Source organism: Paralichthys olivaceus, chromosome 15, assembly GCF_024713975.1.
Source record: "Paralichthys olivaceus isolate ysfri-2021 chromosome 15, ASM2471397v2, whole genome shotgun sequence".
In the NCBI taxonomy this organism is placed as follows: domain Eukaryota; kingdom Metazoa; phylum Chordata; class Actinopteri; order Pleuronectiformes; family Paralichthyidae; genus Paralichthys; species Paralichthys olivaceus.
Window position 1 is genome coordinate 1,454,042 of NC_091107.1, and position 18,632 is coordinate 1,472,673.

Here is an 18,632-nt window from a genome sequence, read left to right on the forward strand (position 1 = left end):
TGATGCATCGTGGGCTATAATCACCTTCTCGAATGACACCGCGACGCCCTGGAGGTTGAGAGCAAGGGGCAGGGATTTGTGTTGTTTGATGGCATTCACTGCGTGTATTGTTATTGTACAGTTTCATTGCATTTAAAGGGGATTAGGAGACGCCTGGGTGGTGGTCAGGTGACCTTCAGGCCTGACATCAAAGTATCGGTGTCACTGCGGGTTCACGGTTCTCAGCGTTTCGCCAGAGGCAACAAACAACTGTGCTTTCGGCGCAAGATAAACTCGATACACTTGAGCAATGTTCTCCAGCAACAGCCACTGAACCTGTTATTAACACTCTCCTGTTTCTGATTGAGTTCTTCATGTAACACAAAGGCCGACAAAATCTGTAGATATATAGCTTTAATTATTATTGTAATAAATAATGGACGCTACATCTCTGGACTGCAGGAGTGTGCTGTTTAATGCACATTTATCACAGTGGATGGTGAGAAAATCAATGTTTTCACAGCAGATGAAGAAAAAATGGGTCTTTCCCTCCTCAGAGAAAATGGTCCAAAGTATGAAGCTACTTAGATCATGAAAGAAAAGTGATTGTGGAAATAACCTTGGAATTTGTTGCGTAAAAAATCAATATTTACTGTTTAATCATTGGGAAATGTTCTTGTAAAGGGTTAGAGCCAGTGTCAGAAACACGACACAAAGATCCATCTGTATGACCACCGCAGTATAAATACTTTTAATAGTATTTGTTTTATTATCTTAGTATTATATTTCGGTGTTTTATCTCATTCTTGGGGTCATTGGCTCCATAATTTTTTCTCCCAGCTCCTCTAAACCTGTTTGAGCGAATCCAACAGATGAATTTTATTGCACCGATGATGCAAACAGTTGAATATTGTGTCGTCATTGGCTTCCACGGGCTCAGTTAATGTCGGAAAACTGTTTGGAGTCACAATTGTACATTTAACATGTTTCCTGATGTGGCCCGACAGCCTCCCTGCGCCGAAACCGACAGATGCAGGAGAGCGAGAGAGACGCAGTCAGACGGAAACTGCTTTAAAAAAACGAAATTACCATTAAAACACCGTAGCAAGCTGGATGCCATTTTGTTTTGGGCTGTTTGGCCAGCAGCAGGTGCTTGTGGAACACATGGAGACACATTCCTTTAAGTGCCTTGCTCAAGGCCAGCTCGACAGTAGTTTCGGAGGCAGGGGAGGATGATACACATTAACTTTTAAAAGTCCCAGCAGATCCTTGGATTCAAGGTTTCTCGGAGCTTCAGGCTGCTGCGGCCTCCAGACACGGTGAGATAGATGGAGCAAAGTGGCGGGTAATGCAGTTCCAATATCTACTTACTTTTTAACCACGGTGATAAAATCCTATTGAGCTTTAAAGAGTGGAGAGGAAAAACACGCCTCCTTGATATTACGATGGGCAGACACATGTATTCTCATGTGGGAGGCACATATTAGATTTTTCTTTCTGAAGGCCAGCGTTACCTGACGTTCTGTTTTTGTTTTTGTCTGATTTTGGAGAATCTCCTCAAAAAAAGTCCCACTCGGACATTATCCAGACTTTTCACTAGGGGGCTTGCGGGAGAAACTCCGGAGAATGTCCGCAGAGCCACTTGTGTTCTCACACACAGCCCCTCCGGAGATTGAGTTGAGTTCATGTCTGAAAGCAGTTTTGATTATTTGTTAGTTTGCAGAAAAAACACAAGAAAACCACTAAACTTTGAATTTAGTGGGAGGATGTGGGAGGGGCCTGGAAAGAACTCATTACATTTTGGTGCAGATCTGGAATCAGGACGTTTTCTAACATTTGGTTGTGGATCTTCATGAAAACAATATTTATCCGTATATTTAGAGGAGTGAAATGTTTAAGTATTTGTAATTTGGTGCAGCTTGATTGAATGTTAGGGGACTGTTGGACCTTGTTGGTGGTTTGTACTCTCTAAGTGCACTTCTGGTTTTCTTATGTTGATTGTTAGTGGTACAATATCCAGTTTACGGTTTGAATTGCAGCTTTGGAGTGTGAAGCGTTCTGTTCCAGCAGACCTGAAGGAAGTTTGTGCACCGCTGCACATATTTGTCGCTTTTAATTTTGATCAAGACGAGAGCAGCTCCTCTTTCTGAACACGCACGCATTCCAACGTGCACACATTCCTGTGAGGTAGAGCACGTTCGATAAAGACTAGACGGCCTCTAAGTAGCTTCTCTCATCATTATAGTTCCTGCAGCCTTCTCTATGGCTACGACTGCTCATTTGTAAGTGCGGGATGTTTCCCCGGCTGCGGCTTCATCTTTTGTTGCGCCCACTGTTTGCCATTCAGTTTATGGGGCCCACACACACACACTCAAACACACACACACACACACTCACACACACACACCCATGAATCCCTCTCTCTTTTATTATGGGAATTCCAGGCACATGTGAGTGGAGCAGGGAGGCAGTCCAGATCCCCCTCCCCCTCCAGCTGGTATCCCCTCATTCTCATGGATTTCTCATGGGGCTAAAGCAGACGAAAGGAGGGGGGAGAAAGAGGAGGAGGGGAAGTAGGAGAAAGAGGAGGAGAAGGGAAAGAGAGCTAGGCTAATTCATCAATAATCTTTACCTAATCCCTCCCTCTCCCCTTCTCCCTCTCACTTACTCTCTCTCTCTCTCTGCCTGGAGGCATTCAAGCAACACATCCATCCCCCGCCCCACCTCACACACACACACACACACACACACACACACACACACACTCTCACAGCCCTTAAACTCACTTGCATGCACACACACATATGAGTCTGCCCGAACACGTCCAGAGGGAGAGGATGAATCGGGCTGCAGAGTGTTATTTCTTTCACCTCCGCCTGTGAGTGTGTGTGTGTCGGTGTGTGTGGTGTAGGTCTCGTCCTCTGAGGGTTGTGTGTCTTAGCTCTGACCGGGAGCTAAAATGGTGATTATAGACTAGAGACTAGGTGTGGCAAGATGGGGCGGCGTCAAAGGCTTTGTCTGTAGTTCCCGTACAGCCCACCAACCGGGAGGAGGCTCTGCCTGTCTATCAAGAGCCCGTCCTGGAGCCACGCTCAGTCTGGGATTGAAAGAGCCGCTGCGTGGGGCTGAACCACTCTTAAACCAAGACTCAAGCCACGGGGATTTAGACAAGCACAAGTTCAAGAAGCCCAGAACCTTTGAGGCCGGCTTCAAGAACATGACCAAGTGAAGAACCGCCGGAGCATATTGCTGTTTTTCTTTTTTTCCTCCCACCCTCATTTATTCCTCTTTTGCAACACATGGCAAAGATTTTCTTCAGAGAAACCCAAAGAAGACAAACTTCTGTGGAGCGCCCGCTGAGGAGCAAACCCAACTGAGGAGGCTTTTTCTTCAGGGGGAATTAAACAGATTCTTCTTCTTCTTCTTCACGTTTAAAGAATGAGATCTCAATGAGAAAACCATTTGGAATATGGGACTTTTAATATTTGCTTTGGACCATGGGGACAGGCAACTTTGTTTTTGTGCTCAGCTCTGGGTCATTTTGATAAGTATGTCACATTTATTCAGCTCGTTCTTTCCTGACTTTTAGCCGTTGACTTGTTGGATGTGACACATGTTGGACTCAAACTTTAATATCTTTCTGTTTTTAAAGCGATTGTGTGGGTTTTAGATCAAATTGGTGAAAAGCTGTGATTGTATGAGTTGTTATCTCCCAGAAAAAGATCACACACCTTGTTGATGTTGATTCACTGGACGACCTCTGACCTGGATGCTCGACATGTATTGGCCTATTATCATCTGATTAGCGTGTGTTGACCTCATGCTCCTCCTTCCTCTCCTGCTGCCTGAGCAGTGACTTCCTGCTTATATCTCATTCATTATTTCCCTAAATCGACCTCTCCTCTCAAACTTTAACCTTTTATTTTGATGAGTGATAAAAGTTTTTAAAAAGTTGTCTTTAAAAGTTTAACCTCTCTCTTCTTCTTTCTGTCTTCGCAGCCCTTGCGGGTAAAATCTTTCCAACCAGCTCTGATGCCCTCCTCAGCTCCTCGGCGATGACAGCCAGCCAACCACCACCCAACGTGTACCTTCCCGCCAACTTCAAAATGTCCAACGCACAACTGGCCTTCTTTTTACGAGAGGTCCAGATCACAGGACAAACCGTTGGCGGTGGCGGTGGCGGCGGCGGCGGCGGCGGCAGTAGGAGCAGCAGTAGCCCCAGCGCTGGACACCCGCTGCAGCGAGCTGAGAGTTTTGTGGTTTTCCAGACAAAAGACCTCCCTGCCATCAACATAAGCTTTGGGCCTTTCGCCAGAGACCAGGCTCTCTCCAAGGAGTTGCTCCAGCCAGCTAGTCCTCTGGATATTCCCGGGCAGCTGACAGTCAACTGGAAGGTGCGAGCCTTCATTGTTCAGGCCCGCGTCTTCTCCAACAACCCCACAGTCCAGGTGTTCTTCTACATCGCGGGCCGAGACTGGGATGACTTCAAGGCTCAGGACAAGATGCCCTGCGTCCGTCTGCACGCCTTCCGGGATGTCCGTGAAATTAAAACCTCCTGCCGCATGAAAGGCAACCTGGCACAGTGCTTGGCACAGCTGGATCTGCCTCCGTCCTGGTTTAACACCAACGTGGCCCCGCTGGGCAGGAGGAAAGGCTCTGGTGACGGGCTCTTGGACGGGCTCACCAGTGAGACCCTCCAGGCTGAGCTGTACTACACTCTCCATGAGCCCAATGTGGAAGGGGAGTGCAGTGAGGGCTCAGGTCACAGGGGTGGTGGGACTTCCAGGGGAGAACCTCTGTCACAGCACCCCCTGCTGCGCATTGGGAGCATCAGCCTGTACCAGGCCAGTCAGGAGCAGCTGCTGGTGGACAAGCAGTTGGACAAGAACATGTTCCTCAGGCTGCCCGAGAAGCCCCTGAAACCTGGGGAGACCCTCACAATCTTCCTCTACTTGATGCCCAACTCCACTGTGGAGCAGTTCAGCCTCAAGTAAGTCTGATTTAGAAAGCACACTGAAGGCACAGTCTGAGGGCCGCTACCAAAATGATTCTGCCTGAATGTCACATTTAATGTTTTCATATTCACACGTTTAAGCGCCGGAGAAGAAAAATATGATCAAGCTGTTCACTTGCACAGGAGAGACTCATCCTGAGTTTCCTTGTTTTCATGCAACCATGAAAATCACGAGAATTATCGATGAATAGATTATTTTGCAGCTTCCTGGTCGACGCCATCATGAGTCATTTCTCTCCAGTCATAAACTCCAGTCTTATATCTCTCTTTATAATTACGCTCACACATAATCGTCTGCAATTTGTCCAAGGTTTATGCTTAAGGCGGCGAGGCTGCATGTAAACAAAGCTATGCAGTCTGAATGCCGCATCGTGTAAAGTCTCGAGTTGACAGGCTTATAGGAAATATAGGATTTACACGTCCAAATAGCCCACAATTAATGGAATCATTATCACAGCACAGTCTCATTACAGCTTCTATCTCCAGCCAGGTTCAAGGCAGCACAATTAGATAAAGGTTATTACATAATATCCAAATTAATTGTGGAGTTTAATGCTATTATAAGATCATAGCGGGCTCGTTAATTGTGGCCGATGGTATGTAAATCCAGTTCATGCGATATTCTGTGTTCGAGCACACGAGCTGCAGCGTCATTTGTGTTCATTTTAGGCCAAATGAGCGTGTAATCACATATTTCACCCTTCTCATTCATTTCTCCTTCACCGCGCCAAGCGACGTGCCAGGAGTAATTAAAGCCAGGTGAGATAAAGTGGAGACGACGGGGTTAAAGTGTGGCAGCACTGTGCCGTTCACCTTCTGAAGTGGTGGCGCAACACTGAGAGATTTATTCTTTTCCTCTCAGGACAGGACCGTGTGAATAATTTCCAGGGAAGTGCTGCTCAAAGCAGTTTGTGTTTTAAAGCTCCAGACCTGTGTTTGACCAGGTAATGCTCGTGGATCACACTCAAATGGCCCAGCATCAGTAAACCATCGTGTTTCATTCTCTTACTGCACTGGAGAAAAAACCTAAATCCTCAATATAGAGGAAAATATTATCAATGATGTTTTAACTTCTGGGTACATACTGTGTATATGTATATATATATATATATATATATATATATATATATATATACATATTGAATGTGTTAATGTTGTTGTACCTACATCAACACACTTCCTGGTTATTAATGATTATTAAACATATATTTTCATAGTAATTTAGATTTATCGAGATAAAATATGCAACAGATATATTAAAATGTGTTATATATTCGTTGGATGGGGGCGTTTCATTTGAGTCGCCTTTTAATTCCAACATATCCGTCTGCGCTCTAACTTCAAACTACGATGACGGAAACACAACGTTAGCCAGTTTGCTGATTGGCTCTTTTTTCCCTTCCACTGTTTGTGATAATCACTCGTGATGGATCGCGATCGTTCATCGCCGTTTGCTGCGCGTCGTGAATTAAAACTTGAAGACATGACGTCATCTTTGAACACGATTTACGCCGGAGTTGCATCAGGGTTGTCAAGACAACAGCTCCCATGATCCTAAGCTGCTTCATGACGTCATCACACCAGGTCTTTTGTTATCTTTTGGATTCAGGGAGCCCTGTTCTTCGATTATTAACTATGAAACCACATTTAATCTGCACTCGCTGTATTAAATTGAGGCAAATATGAAAGAGACAAATAAGATAAGATAACTCTAGATAATTTTATTTGTCAGCCTTTTGGGAAATGTACCGTGTTACAGCAATAAGGGATATAATCGAATAAAGGTAATAAATGAGTAGAAGTGTGATATAAACACAAGCATCGTGCAAGTTTCCATCAAGTCTTGCTGACAGGGAATCATTGGTGGCCGCCATCTTTTTATTTCAGCTTCAAAATGTCTGTGATCAATGCTCCCTTTTGAAGTTTGTGACATTGGACTGTTTCAGAACAATCTGTTGCAATAAATAATAATTTCCTCTGTTTGACCCTCTCTGTCTGTGGAGACGGAGCTGAGGGAACGCCAGGCTCATCACGGCTCCGCGCTCTCTGCTCTTCCTTCCCCCTCCTCGGTTGTCAATGCAATATTCAGGGTTAGAGAATAAATGATTATTTGCACTTGAGAAAGCTCGAGGAGGAAAGTGAGTTCTCTCTCTTTTGCTCGTAGGCGTGAAGGCAGCAGGAAGAATGGAAACGGGTTGAGTCCATTACCAGCTCAGTCAGGACGTGATGATGAAACGCACTGTAAATATGACGGTTTCAATCTTTAAGGAATCTGGAGAAGACTTGCAGAGTATTAATTAGGGCTCAGTAGCTCATTATAGGATCTGACTGAAAGTGGTTCTTCAATAGTGATTCTCTACTGTAGAGCCTTTGACTGATTATCACACAAACAGATAAAACATGTGGAGCCTCTTTGAACGTGAACCGTATATCGTTTTTTTTTTTTACAAATCTCCATCGCTCCTCGATATTAAAACACAACCTCACTTTTTAAAAATCTCCATTATAACGGTTTGAAAATGCATTGGTGTGGATGTAAAAGCCTCAATCAACTACGCCAACATGTAAACAACATAATAATTTACCATTAATTGAACTTTACACACTGTTTGACTCACATCCTTTGGGAAATCACATTATCTCAAAAAGAGCAGTTACAAAATATTTAATCAAGAAGCCAGAAGTGCAGTTTTTGCATTAAAATCTCATCACCCCACGTTGCACCATCTCTGAACTCTGCATTTTGTCCACGGTACTAGAAGGTGCACGTTCAACCCGGTGGTCACGTGGTTTCTTGGATTTCAAAGCGCTCTAATCTGAAATTAGTTCAAGAATGAAGCTTTTGTATTTTGCTGAATTTAAAAACATCCTGGCAGTCCGTCCTCGAGCCGGACGAGAGCGTGAACCGTCCTTATGAACGTCCCGACCCCCCGGGAGCCTTCACGCTCTCTGAGCAGCATTTACACTCACAACAACGTACAGTATCATCTGGTGTCACAGTATTGTCCTGCACAACACAGCGTCTCTTGACAGCGCGCTTCACTTCGACACCTTCGTGGAGGATCTCCACGACGATGGTTCCAGTCAATCAGAGCATCGGGTGTGTGGCAGTGTGACAAAGTTGCAGCGAGGGTTTGTAGTACAAGGCTTTGCTGCGTCCCCCGCCTCTTGAAACATTTAGCTGACCATGTTAGCATCCGTGCAACGCTGCAGTTCTCAGGCAGCCTGCGTCTGTGAGCCCCTCGCAGGGATGGAAATGAGCAGTGATAAAACACAAGACTTAAAAAGAGAAGGGGCCGGGAGAAGAAAGTCGAGCGTGAGCCTCCTGAGTGACTCCGCTCAATGGGGTGTGAATTCAACAGTTCTGGAAGCCGACTGTCGGGTCGTCCGTGCGCGTCGAGGAGGATTATTAAAGATGCAATAAGAAGCGTCTTTAAAGAAAATTCAGAGGGCCTCCTCGTTCTCCTCTGACTCTCCCCTCGCCTCCATCATTCCCTCCAGTTTTCCTCCTCTCAGTCACGGCGCTTTGAAGACTTGTTATTGTCGACGTCGGGAACACGGAGGCCAGAGCTCGACCACTTCTGGAATCTGGCCTCGTTTTTCAGCGCGGCTACAGTGACGCAGTCGGAAATGAGCGTTGTGTGTTTCAGCGAGACAGGGAGTAGTGATGTGTCAAATTTAGTTACCACGGTCATACAATAATAATACGGAGCTGTTTTTAGTCTGTCTTTGCTCGTCCTGGTGCAGACTCACACTGCTCCTGAGTTTCCTTTGCATTTAAAAATCTGTTTTTTGTGTTTAATTAACTGAAATTCTTTCTACTCACCATCGTATATTGATGAACAACAACAACAGTCCACAGTTCTCATTATCATGCGCTTGAGTTGCAGAAGAATAGAAGGATTAAGTCTCTTCAGTGTCCAACACTGGTCACACTAGTGTGATATCTGAGAAGTGTAGTACTAAAGTAACACTAAAGCATACAGCTTTAAAATATAAATATTTTAAAGGGCAGCAGTTATATTATAAGATTCTTTCATATGTACAGTAAATTATCATTCCGTGGAAAATACTATCATCATAAAAAACAGCTTCAGATACTTGTTCACCTCTCGTCAGTATCTTTTATTTCATCCAGCAGCTTTATTTTGCGTTCAGGGCCCCACAGCTTTAAATAAATGATTTCTATTGTTCTGCATTTATTCCATTTTATTTTAAACGCTTGTGTTTATTGAGTACATTTCTTTTTAGCATGTTTCAAACTTGTTTTCTCTAAAAGTGTATTCACTACTATTACTTTGAGGGTTGCAGGGGTTTGCTGGACACGGGGGACCAAACCACAGACAGGGGGGGGGGGTGGAGGCATGCTAACGCTACACAACCAAAGACCCCTTCTGCTGCGAGGTGACGGAGAGCAAACCACTGCCAGCGCCGCTTCCCGTTGCTTAATTTACGATAATGCGATGTGCGGTGTCGCTTGCAGTGAGAGAATTATCACCCAACTCTGCAGATTTATGATTCTCATTAGCCCCTTTTTTTTTTTTTGTGTTGCTCATAGTTTCAGTTTTCTGGGCCACAAACTCTGCTCCCGTCCACCTCGTTGTCACCGGCAGCAGAGGGACAACCTTTACGAACCCCCTGGTTCCTGCTCAGTGCCACAGTTAGAGACCAGGTAGTAAACACAGTGCAGGATTTACAGGAATGGATGAAGAGAAGTGAGTGAGTTTTAAGTTTTCCTTTCACATATTAAAAAAACGTAGCAGGAGATTGTCCGGGTCAGGAAAGATCAGAGCAACAGGAAAATGTCCAAACCATTCTCACGATGGGCTCACATCTTATCGATTAGTGTGATGTCATGTGTTCGAAACATCACCGACAGGACCAAACATTTCCGTCCCCCATCCAGTTTTAGAAACCTTCTGGAAAGTGTTGGGAGTTCGGTGCAGGTCTGAAAGCAACTGGAGAAACATTGGAAATCAGTCGTATCCCCAAAACATTTTCTTCTTCTGGTGCGACTCTCATTTGTTACAGCTTCAATGATCATTTCACAAATTCTCCTCTTTATGCAAAAGCTTTGGCCAATAATCGTTCCTCTTACGCTTCTGATGTCTACACGGTCATTTCTCTTTAGTGAGCATCAATTGTCTGGATGCATGAATTAAACCTGGTCTCCAGATGTCAGCACCTCCTCATGCACTGTCCGAAGACTTCTGATTGGCTGGAGTCCCCCCTGAGTCGGATACAGAGCCGTAACTGGTGAAAGAAAGTCCGACGTGAGGCGTGTGGGTGGTGACAGTGACCGTAACGGCAGAAACAGGTCATTTTAAATCGGCTAAACCTGCGGCGCCTGCTGCTTTGCAATCTGACACATCATTAAAAACTTACTGGCTATAGCATGTGGGTTATCATACAGCATGAGGCCTTTACCCTTGTGTCTGTGTTTGCGTCTGTTTTTCCATCTGTGAGCAGTCGCACTCGACATCAGAGGCAAATGTTTATTCCGACACAAAGCTCTAATGAAATGATAATTATTTTCTTTAGAACTCACCTTGCTGCAGCTGGTTAGCAGCCAGAGTGATCGTCCCCTGTTTTATTCATGGGGAGACTTGGTTGCAGAATATCAAAGGCTCGGGTAAGTAGTTTAACCTGAATGAGACTTTAAACTGCAGCGAGGTCACCGCATGCATGTGGATGGAGTCGATATTGAGCTGCCAATTTAGATTCTGGTGACTCATTGACATTTTCGCTGAAGTAAACACCGCATGTTTGAGTGCACACACGAGCTGTGTTCTTATTATCCTAATCTATGTGCACGGCACAAGGCTCTTGGAAACAGTGCAGTACTCCGGAGCCCTGGGTATGCCATGCAGTATTCAAATGCCCTGGCTCCAAATATAAAGGCTCGAGGAGAGGAGGCGCAGTGGAAGCCAGGGAGGGTGACCCACATTCAGTCAGCAGTGGCTTCATCCCCGGCAGCAAGAAGGTTGCTCGCGCCTCGTAGGGAACATCGCCACTTCCTGACCTCAGCCTCTGCTTCCTGCCAGCTCTGCGGTCTCTCCCTCTCTCTGCTCGGCGTCCCACGTCTCATTGTCACAGTCAGTGTCGGCTCCTCTCTTCCCGATGCTTTGATGGGACACGTCAGCACCTCTCGCCTCGGAGTGTGCACGCGTTCAGATCGCATGACTCGGGAAGTGATGCCTCTGCCGAGGGCCGTCTTGTCAGGACGCATCGGGCGACACGGAGAAACGCTGCTTATCCGCAACTCATCTCTGATGGAAGAGGAAGAGGTCAGCAGCGTGTCGCCTGCCTCAAAGTGCTTCCACTTTCCTGATGACAAAATAAAACTCTCCATTAGGCCGCAGTGGAACGCACCACCATCACCTCCTCCGCCACATTGAATTTGACGTCATTTGGACCGAGAGTCTTTACAAAGTCCTGCGAGCAACCAAACAGGAATCAGTCTCAGCTGCCAATCTTTGAGAAACATTTATTTTTAACGCGTGCCTTGACTCTTTCATGTCCCATCTGCTAACGTGGAGGAGGCTCGAGATAGATCAGTGAAGTCAATCAGCCTCTTTCTTCATCGTGCGTAGACAAAGCAGTCCAGCTTCAAACACATTTTAATTAGTGACACATTCGACACTCAGCCGTAGAGTTCATCTGGGTCAAGCTTCACTTCTAAACTCATTAGGAAGTTTCACACATTCTATTCTTTTCCCCACTGCAAATATGACTGTTTGTATTTTTCACTTTTGTTTATAAAGTGCATCAGGAGACACGAGGTATCACGTCCTGAACAGGGGACAGACATCTGTCTTTCTCTGTCCCTTTAATCGTGACCAGTGGTTTACGCTTCAGCTCTACAACCCTGTGCTTATCTTTAGTTAAACGGCCCAAACACAAATCACGGAAGCTCCTGAAGCGCATCGTCAGTAGAGCGTCCCTCCTTTTACACAGAATTGTTTTCATCCGGTGTCGGAATCCTTTTGTGTGGAATAGAGCGACACCTTCCTCCATTTAGCTTCAGGTATTTGGCTGCTGCATCGAGTTTGACTGCCAGATAAACCAGTGTGAACAAAATCCTGTGGCTTCATGTTTCTGTTTCCTGAAAGCAGAACAGCTATTTCAGTATTTAGCCTACGCACCGAAATCTGTGTTGTGATTTGGTCAGGTGGTGCTGGCCGTGTAAAAAAAAACCTACGTGATTGGTCCTGGATTTCTGTAAATAACCCTCGTTTCGAATAATAACACTTGTTCCACCTGAACATGATCAGAATACTCCTCCTCGTCCAGAGCCAGAAAAGCTAATGCGAGCAAAGATCCCGAAGTTTCTGAAGGAACCAAATATTAATTTTAAATAATACAACATGTGGTAATGATTCCTGGAGGGAGCTGCTGAAAACCAGGGCTCCTTTCACCCATTAACCACTTGATCAAACTTGAATGAAGTCTTTCTGACAGCTTTAATTGTGCTGGACCTTTTTTATTTATTTCCTTTTTAATCACAGAACATGAGATTTTAAAACCTTATGTTGGGAGAGAAAACTGCACAGTTACATCCCTACCATTTATTTCCTTTGCTAGTTCTCAGCATGCGGTCATTTTTGTAGCCTAAATTGCTTTTTATTAATCCATTTTAATTAATGTTACGTAAAATACCAGTGAGTGCTGTTAATTCAAGCTCTCTTCTCGGTTCCTCAGCATCGGTTTTAACGCTTTTATCAAGAGTTAGTCCGCAGATTAGCAATGAAAGCTCTGCCTCTGCAGAAATGTATATCATTATTTTGGCCGTTAGATTGCATTAGTCTAATGAAAGCTGTAATCTTAGAGGTTAGGTGCAGCATACAAATCTTCACTTTGCGTTGCATTGCATGATCAACTTCTCCGCTTTAATATTTCATGCAGGAGTCACTTATAGACGCGCTCATATTCGCCTCATGCTTTGAGAAATCAGTAGATCAAAAGTCTGTTTGTGTGACAGATGGATAAACACAGACCTGGGCTCTTTTTCTTCTTTTCCACTGTTTCCAATGAATATTTGAATATCGCCTGATCCTCCTGCAGAGTGTTAGTTTATCCAAAGTGCGTGAGAGACAAATTGACAAAGGCTCAGAGCTCCTCATTTCCTTGGTGTGCAAGTTAATCAAACAAGTGGTCCTCAGGTATAACAAGAGTGTTTCCTTTTTCTTTTTATTTCAGTACACAGGCTTACGATAAATGTTTTCATCTTTGTAAATTATTTTCCCGGGCTCCAAATGGAACTGCTTTTAAATCTTGCAATAGCCAAATGTGTTTGTTCTCCTCCTTTTCTTCTGGACAGGTTTATGTTCAGTCTCAGCTTCCCAGAAAATGCCTTCGATTGTGCTGCAGTTTAAGTAGTGAAATACCGTGACACCTCGCCAGGAATGGAGATGTATTTTATGCGCCGCTGTTTGCTGCAGTCTCACGGCGTACTGTATTTATGATGGCACGGTAGCCCGTCTTGTCCTTGACGTCTTTGTCTTGTTTGTGTGTTTATGTTAAATATTCCTGATGACGGCCACATCGATCTGGTTTCTGTGAGAACGTCTTAATTAGAATTTGCGGCCCCAGAATAAAAGGTCACTCGTTTATTGAAAGTTGTGTGTTGCATCATAAGAACGCTGACGGGTCGAGACTAAATAATTCTGTTTCTCAGAATTTATAACAGACTCACTGTGACGTCACCCATTGGTCTGTGAGCTGCCATTTTGAAGCCTGGAGTGTTGCATTTTGTCCAGCGCCATCTTGTAAAATCGTGGGGGGGTGGAGTCTGACTGAGAGCTCCCAGAAACACGCCCACCTACACCCGTTTACCAAATGACCATCATTTTGTAAATCATGACGTCAGAAATCAAGTGAGACGTCTTTTTCTATAGAGCAATTTGAAAACGCTAAATCTTGATCTGATCAGAGTTTATTTAACTGGATGTAACCTGATATTCAGCCTGGATAAAAAGCTGTTTATTAATTGTTAAATGAAACGTGAGCATCGCTGTGATAAGATCTAGAAACACAGCTGATTCAAATACATCTGGGAAATAACTCAACAATTCAGCTCATCCAGGAAAAACCGTTGGAACTTCGGTGTACGTGGCTTCACTCTGCGGTCGGGACGCCATTATTAGAAACACTGAATGCAAACTCCAAATGAGGAACTCTCTGTGGGCAGATGAGTCAAAAGATTTACTTTAAAAAATATTTTAAAAAAGGAAGCAAACAGAGCGTTTAATACTCAAATAGCCACAAACGTCCCTGATTAACAGCAGCTCTGCGTGAAGAGTCGTCCAAATTACCCCTCACATCTGGGAGAGGCTGATTAATTTATCAAGAAGCGTTTGGCTGCCGCTGTAATCACTTATTGGATTTAAAGACGCGTTACTTATTCTTTTTACACAAACTGTTTGTTGCACGACTTCAAGAAATAAACGGCTGACAGGATTTAGAGATGTGGAGACTCAGACGTGGGTAATATTTGCAGCACAGGCAGGTCGTAAGGCTTCTGCCCCCAACTGTTATCACATTTCTCAGTCAGCTTCATATTCCTGTTCCCCTGCCTCTTCCATTAGATCATTTTTCTACATGCACAAAGCCGCCCTCATCCAACACACATAAATTCACGCGGTTATCTACAGAACCTTTAGGGGGTTTAGGGGACAGGACCAAGATAAGCCATATTTCCCACCGCAGGCCGCCACCATTTACCTTTCCCTCCCTCCTTCATGTTGTCACATGCGGAAATTGGTGAAGTTTTATTACTATCTCTTCCTCCTTCCTTTCCTCCTGTCTCCATTTTTTTTATTTTTATGAACAGCTTTGCCAAACAATCTGTCGTAATAGACACGGCTCTATCCGGCGTGAAGATCGCTCTGCCCAGTAGGCCACCGTTTCAAAGGAGGCAGTGGTGTGGAGAAGTTGCATCTTTCCACTACAACTAACTTTAGGTTTTAATGATGTGCTCTGTGCCCTGAGCGACTGCTGCTCGCCGTTACTTGTTATTTGCAAAAAGCCGAAAAATCAAACCCTGTGCGGCGAGATCAAGAGTTCGCCTGTTCGCTGCTGTCCTGAGAGTGAGACTCTTTAGGGTCGTACACGGTGGGATTCAGTTCTCGACACGAGGAGTAGTTTTGGATTCAAGGAAAACAAAGCTTCTGATTTCTATTGATCCCAAAAAGAAGAAAAAGTCCCCTGGATCTTTTTTTTTTTTGTGTGTTTCAAGCTGTTGAGTCGCGTGTTTTCACTGTAAACACGAGAAGGTTGGAAGTCACAACAGCCGAGAGTCGGTCATGAGGGCACGTTCGTGAAGGCAGAGCACTTCTGCTGCACGCTGATAGACATGCACCATGCATGGCAGCGTATTGGGAGTAATGGTAAAAGAATAATGGGTCCGATAATTCGGTGAGAGCGAAGCAATGGGAGGATTTCAGATAAAGACAGGATTGGGTTGATGCATATTCATAAAACGCTGCAGCTGTCCGGGACAGCTAATCTAATAATTGTCAATGGATGAATTGGTTTTTCCGCTTCCCTCTACACGGCCGCTCAATCTGCATGAGGAACCTCGTCACGTTTCTTTTTCCGTTTGACGAAGACCAATGTCATTGTCACATGTGCGCCCATGTTCTCCGCCGGCTTTCAGCTCACACTGTGTGACGATCCCTCGCTCGCCCGTGTGGCTCATTGTTCAAGCGGCCATGTTTCCCGAAATGATCATTTTCTCCCTCAGAGGAGAACAAAAGCTTTTCATGAAACTTCTTGGCTGCGAGTTGTGTTTCGGCCCAGTCGGCACGTTCAGACACTTAGATCCACTTTAAGGAGAATTTTTAATGAAGGTCTACAGTAATTATCAAAGCAACCTCTGGCAGGGCACAACTCTGCTGGACTTCACCCATCACTCTGTAATACATCCCAGGTGGACTCACCCTGCTGCTCCGAGGATGGACTAACCTTTGCTGCAGGAGCTGCGGGCTGCGGTGTCGTAAAAGTTCCCACCGAGCTCTTTGCTGTAGATTTTAAATCACACCTTGATGTTTCTTGGGTTAAAGAATGAACCAGTTGCTAATGCTGGAGCTTGAGCAGCACTTTTATCACTTCTTTAATCCGACAACCTGGAAACCCCAGTTTAAGCTGCACATTTGAATTATTATTTTTAATAATAATAATTCTATTATTTTCCACTTGCATGTGTCAATTAAAACTAAAAGCACAACACATAATATTGCAAGTCAAGGTTTCTAATTTTTATGGATAACCCCGACCTTTGCTAAGTGTTGGAGAGTAGACGACCCATGACGTACGTGTCTGGGCCTCGAGGTGGCACGCTGCAGTTTAGAGCTGTTTTCAGACGTGACCTCTGGAGAATAGACTTTCTGCTGCGTTTTCCTTTCACACGTGAACATCACGGCGGGAGATTCTCCGCGCAGACGTGTTCGGAACAGCACCAAATCCTCTGCAGGATTTAGTTGAGAGGTGGAGCAACAGGCAGAGGCAGGAAGTGATGTATTCATTCTGCTGCAGCGATCACGCTTCTGTGTTTACAGCACGTAGACACCGGCGTCCTCTTCGTCTGTGTCTTCTTCGTTAAGAGCGCGCCCAGCCGCTCACGGAGGACCCCCTGCTGCGTCCTCGCATCGTCACGTCTCCTGGGTTCAGTGAATGCACCTTTTTTCTTATTTAAACATAATGTTCGCTGCAGTGGAGGGACGTTCAAAGGGGATTCCCACAATGCAGCATTCTTGGCCCGCTGGCTGTTGCCGCTGCGTCTCTAACAATGTTGAAGTGCTGTCGAAAAACTGACTCCTCCATTTGTATGTGGTCAGTGTTATTAAGTCTGATTGCCCCCCCCCCCCCCCCCCCCCCCCCCCACGCTCACAGTGAAGCCCGTCTCTTCATACCACCTCGTGTGAAACCTTCTTTTCCTCCTTTCATCTGATGTCTTTGTTCTTCTCGGGGGAGGACTGGGCTGCGGAGTGGAGGATCCTGCTGCTGGAAGGTTGTTATGTTAGGCTGATTTAAATTGGAATAATTTTGAGCACACTTCTCAAAACCGATGCCTCCCAGCAAACTAGGACAGATTTGTTATGGTCATTTGCTCTGCCCTCCCATTCTGTTTAATGGCTGTTTAGCACTGCAGCCTCACAGCTCTGCACCCAGTCGTGAACCCTCACGTTTATTTATGTCGGTTTTCCTTCTCTCCCCGTTTCAGGCGGAGTGGGCGGCGCGTCCTCAAATCCTCGGGTAGATTTAGCTGCGTGTTAGAGGAACAACTAGAATGGGCAAAACTTTCCTGTTTGAAGTCGTCTGTGTGAAGTGGACTGCTAACACTTCCAAGATTCGTAATTCTCCTCGGTGGTGAGGTTTTAAAGGCTGCGGTTGTCTTTGTTTATTCCTCTGTGGGAAGTGTTTTGTTTAAGAAAGCAGTTTCTTCTTGTTGTAGCACTAGAAAGCAGCTTCCTGCAGCACGGGGGCCGAGAACAGCGTCGTTATTTCAGGCTCAGACTCGGAGGCTGGCACGGCACGAAACTAAATTCTGTGTTGCTCTTAAACGTTTTTTATTTACAGTATCTGCTTCGTTGCAAAGATCCATATGAGTAAACCAGAGGGCTCGTAAAAAAGACATTTGGAATGATAATCAGGTTTCTGGGGTTTAATCTCCAAATAGTAATTATATTAGAAATGGTAATACTGCTTTGTTGTAGTAATATTGCCACATTCATAAAACATAACAGAGTGAGTGAAACAATCAGAAAACACATCTGTGGATGTGACTGTCAGTGACTCATATGTGAGTCAATGGGATGAGATAATAGACGGAGGATGACACAGTGAGCAGCAGAGTGTTACAGCAGCTGCTTCCTCATCAGCCGCTGTAAATAAAAACCACCACGAAACGACTGAAATTCAAAAACACGATATGGTGAGCATTACGCTCGCGTTAAGTTTTCGTGAGTTTGTTTGACGCAAAAATGATTGAGTGGATTTTTATGAAACTTTGTCAGAGGGAACGAGACACGGACCAAGAAACAGCTTCTTAGATTTTATCATAAATTCTCTATTTTCCAGTTCTCCTGATACAACTGGTTCTTTACGTCGGTACATCACGTACATATGCATCGTTTTGCGTCTTCATTAGCACAAAGTTGTGTGTAATAAAGTCTCTTTATGAAGTTTCGACCACTTAGTATTTGTATCGACTGCAGTTAATGAGCTGCCTCCATTAGCTCTCCACCCACAGAGTTAGAGACTCCAATAATCAGCGAGTGGAGCCGGTTTGGAATGAATGTGACACCCACTAATGTTTTAAAACAAATGAGACAATGCTTAATTAAAAAACGTCTCGAGTCTGCACTCGGCGTGTTGTCATGAATGTGCTGCATAAATTAAGTGGGAGTGGGTGTTCATCCTTTTTTATGGACTCGTGTCCAAAGAGGAGAACCAGTGACATTATCCAAACACATCTGCTGCGGCTGCGTCACCAGTTGTTGTTGATCGAGGAGTTAAACTGACAATAAACAGGTTTTAAAGAAGACACACAATGCTTTTTCTTTTTCTTACTTTTAATTAAACCTGATTAAAATCATCAACCTGAATTTGAGATAATAGGTTTCCCTTTAACCCCCCC

The 18,632-nt window shown here is 44.8% G+C and overlaps 1 protein-coding gene across 2 annotated transcripts in view; it reads left to right on the forward strand.

Moving 5' to 3' along the window:
* tmem132e (transmembrane protein 132E) overlaps positions 1-18,632 on the forward strand; it is a 294,983-nt gene that overhangs the window by 195,367 nt on the left and 80,984 nt on the right. The window contains exons 1-2 of one of the 2 annotated variants that reach the window (XM_069539841.1): positions 2,778-3,527; positions 3,979-4,969. In XM_069539841.1, the coding sequence (XP_069395942.1) occupies positions 3,449-3,527; positions 3,979-4,969 (1,070 nt within the window). In that variant the 5' untranslated portion in view covers positions 2,778-3,448. Of the gene's footprint in view, positions 1-2,777; positions 3,528-3,978; positions 4,970-18,632 lie in introns of those variants that run through there. The other variant, XM_069539842.1, reaches the window with a different exon arrangement.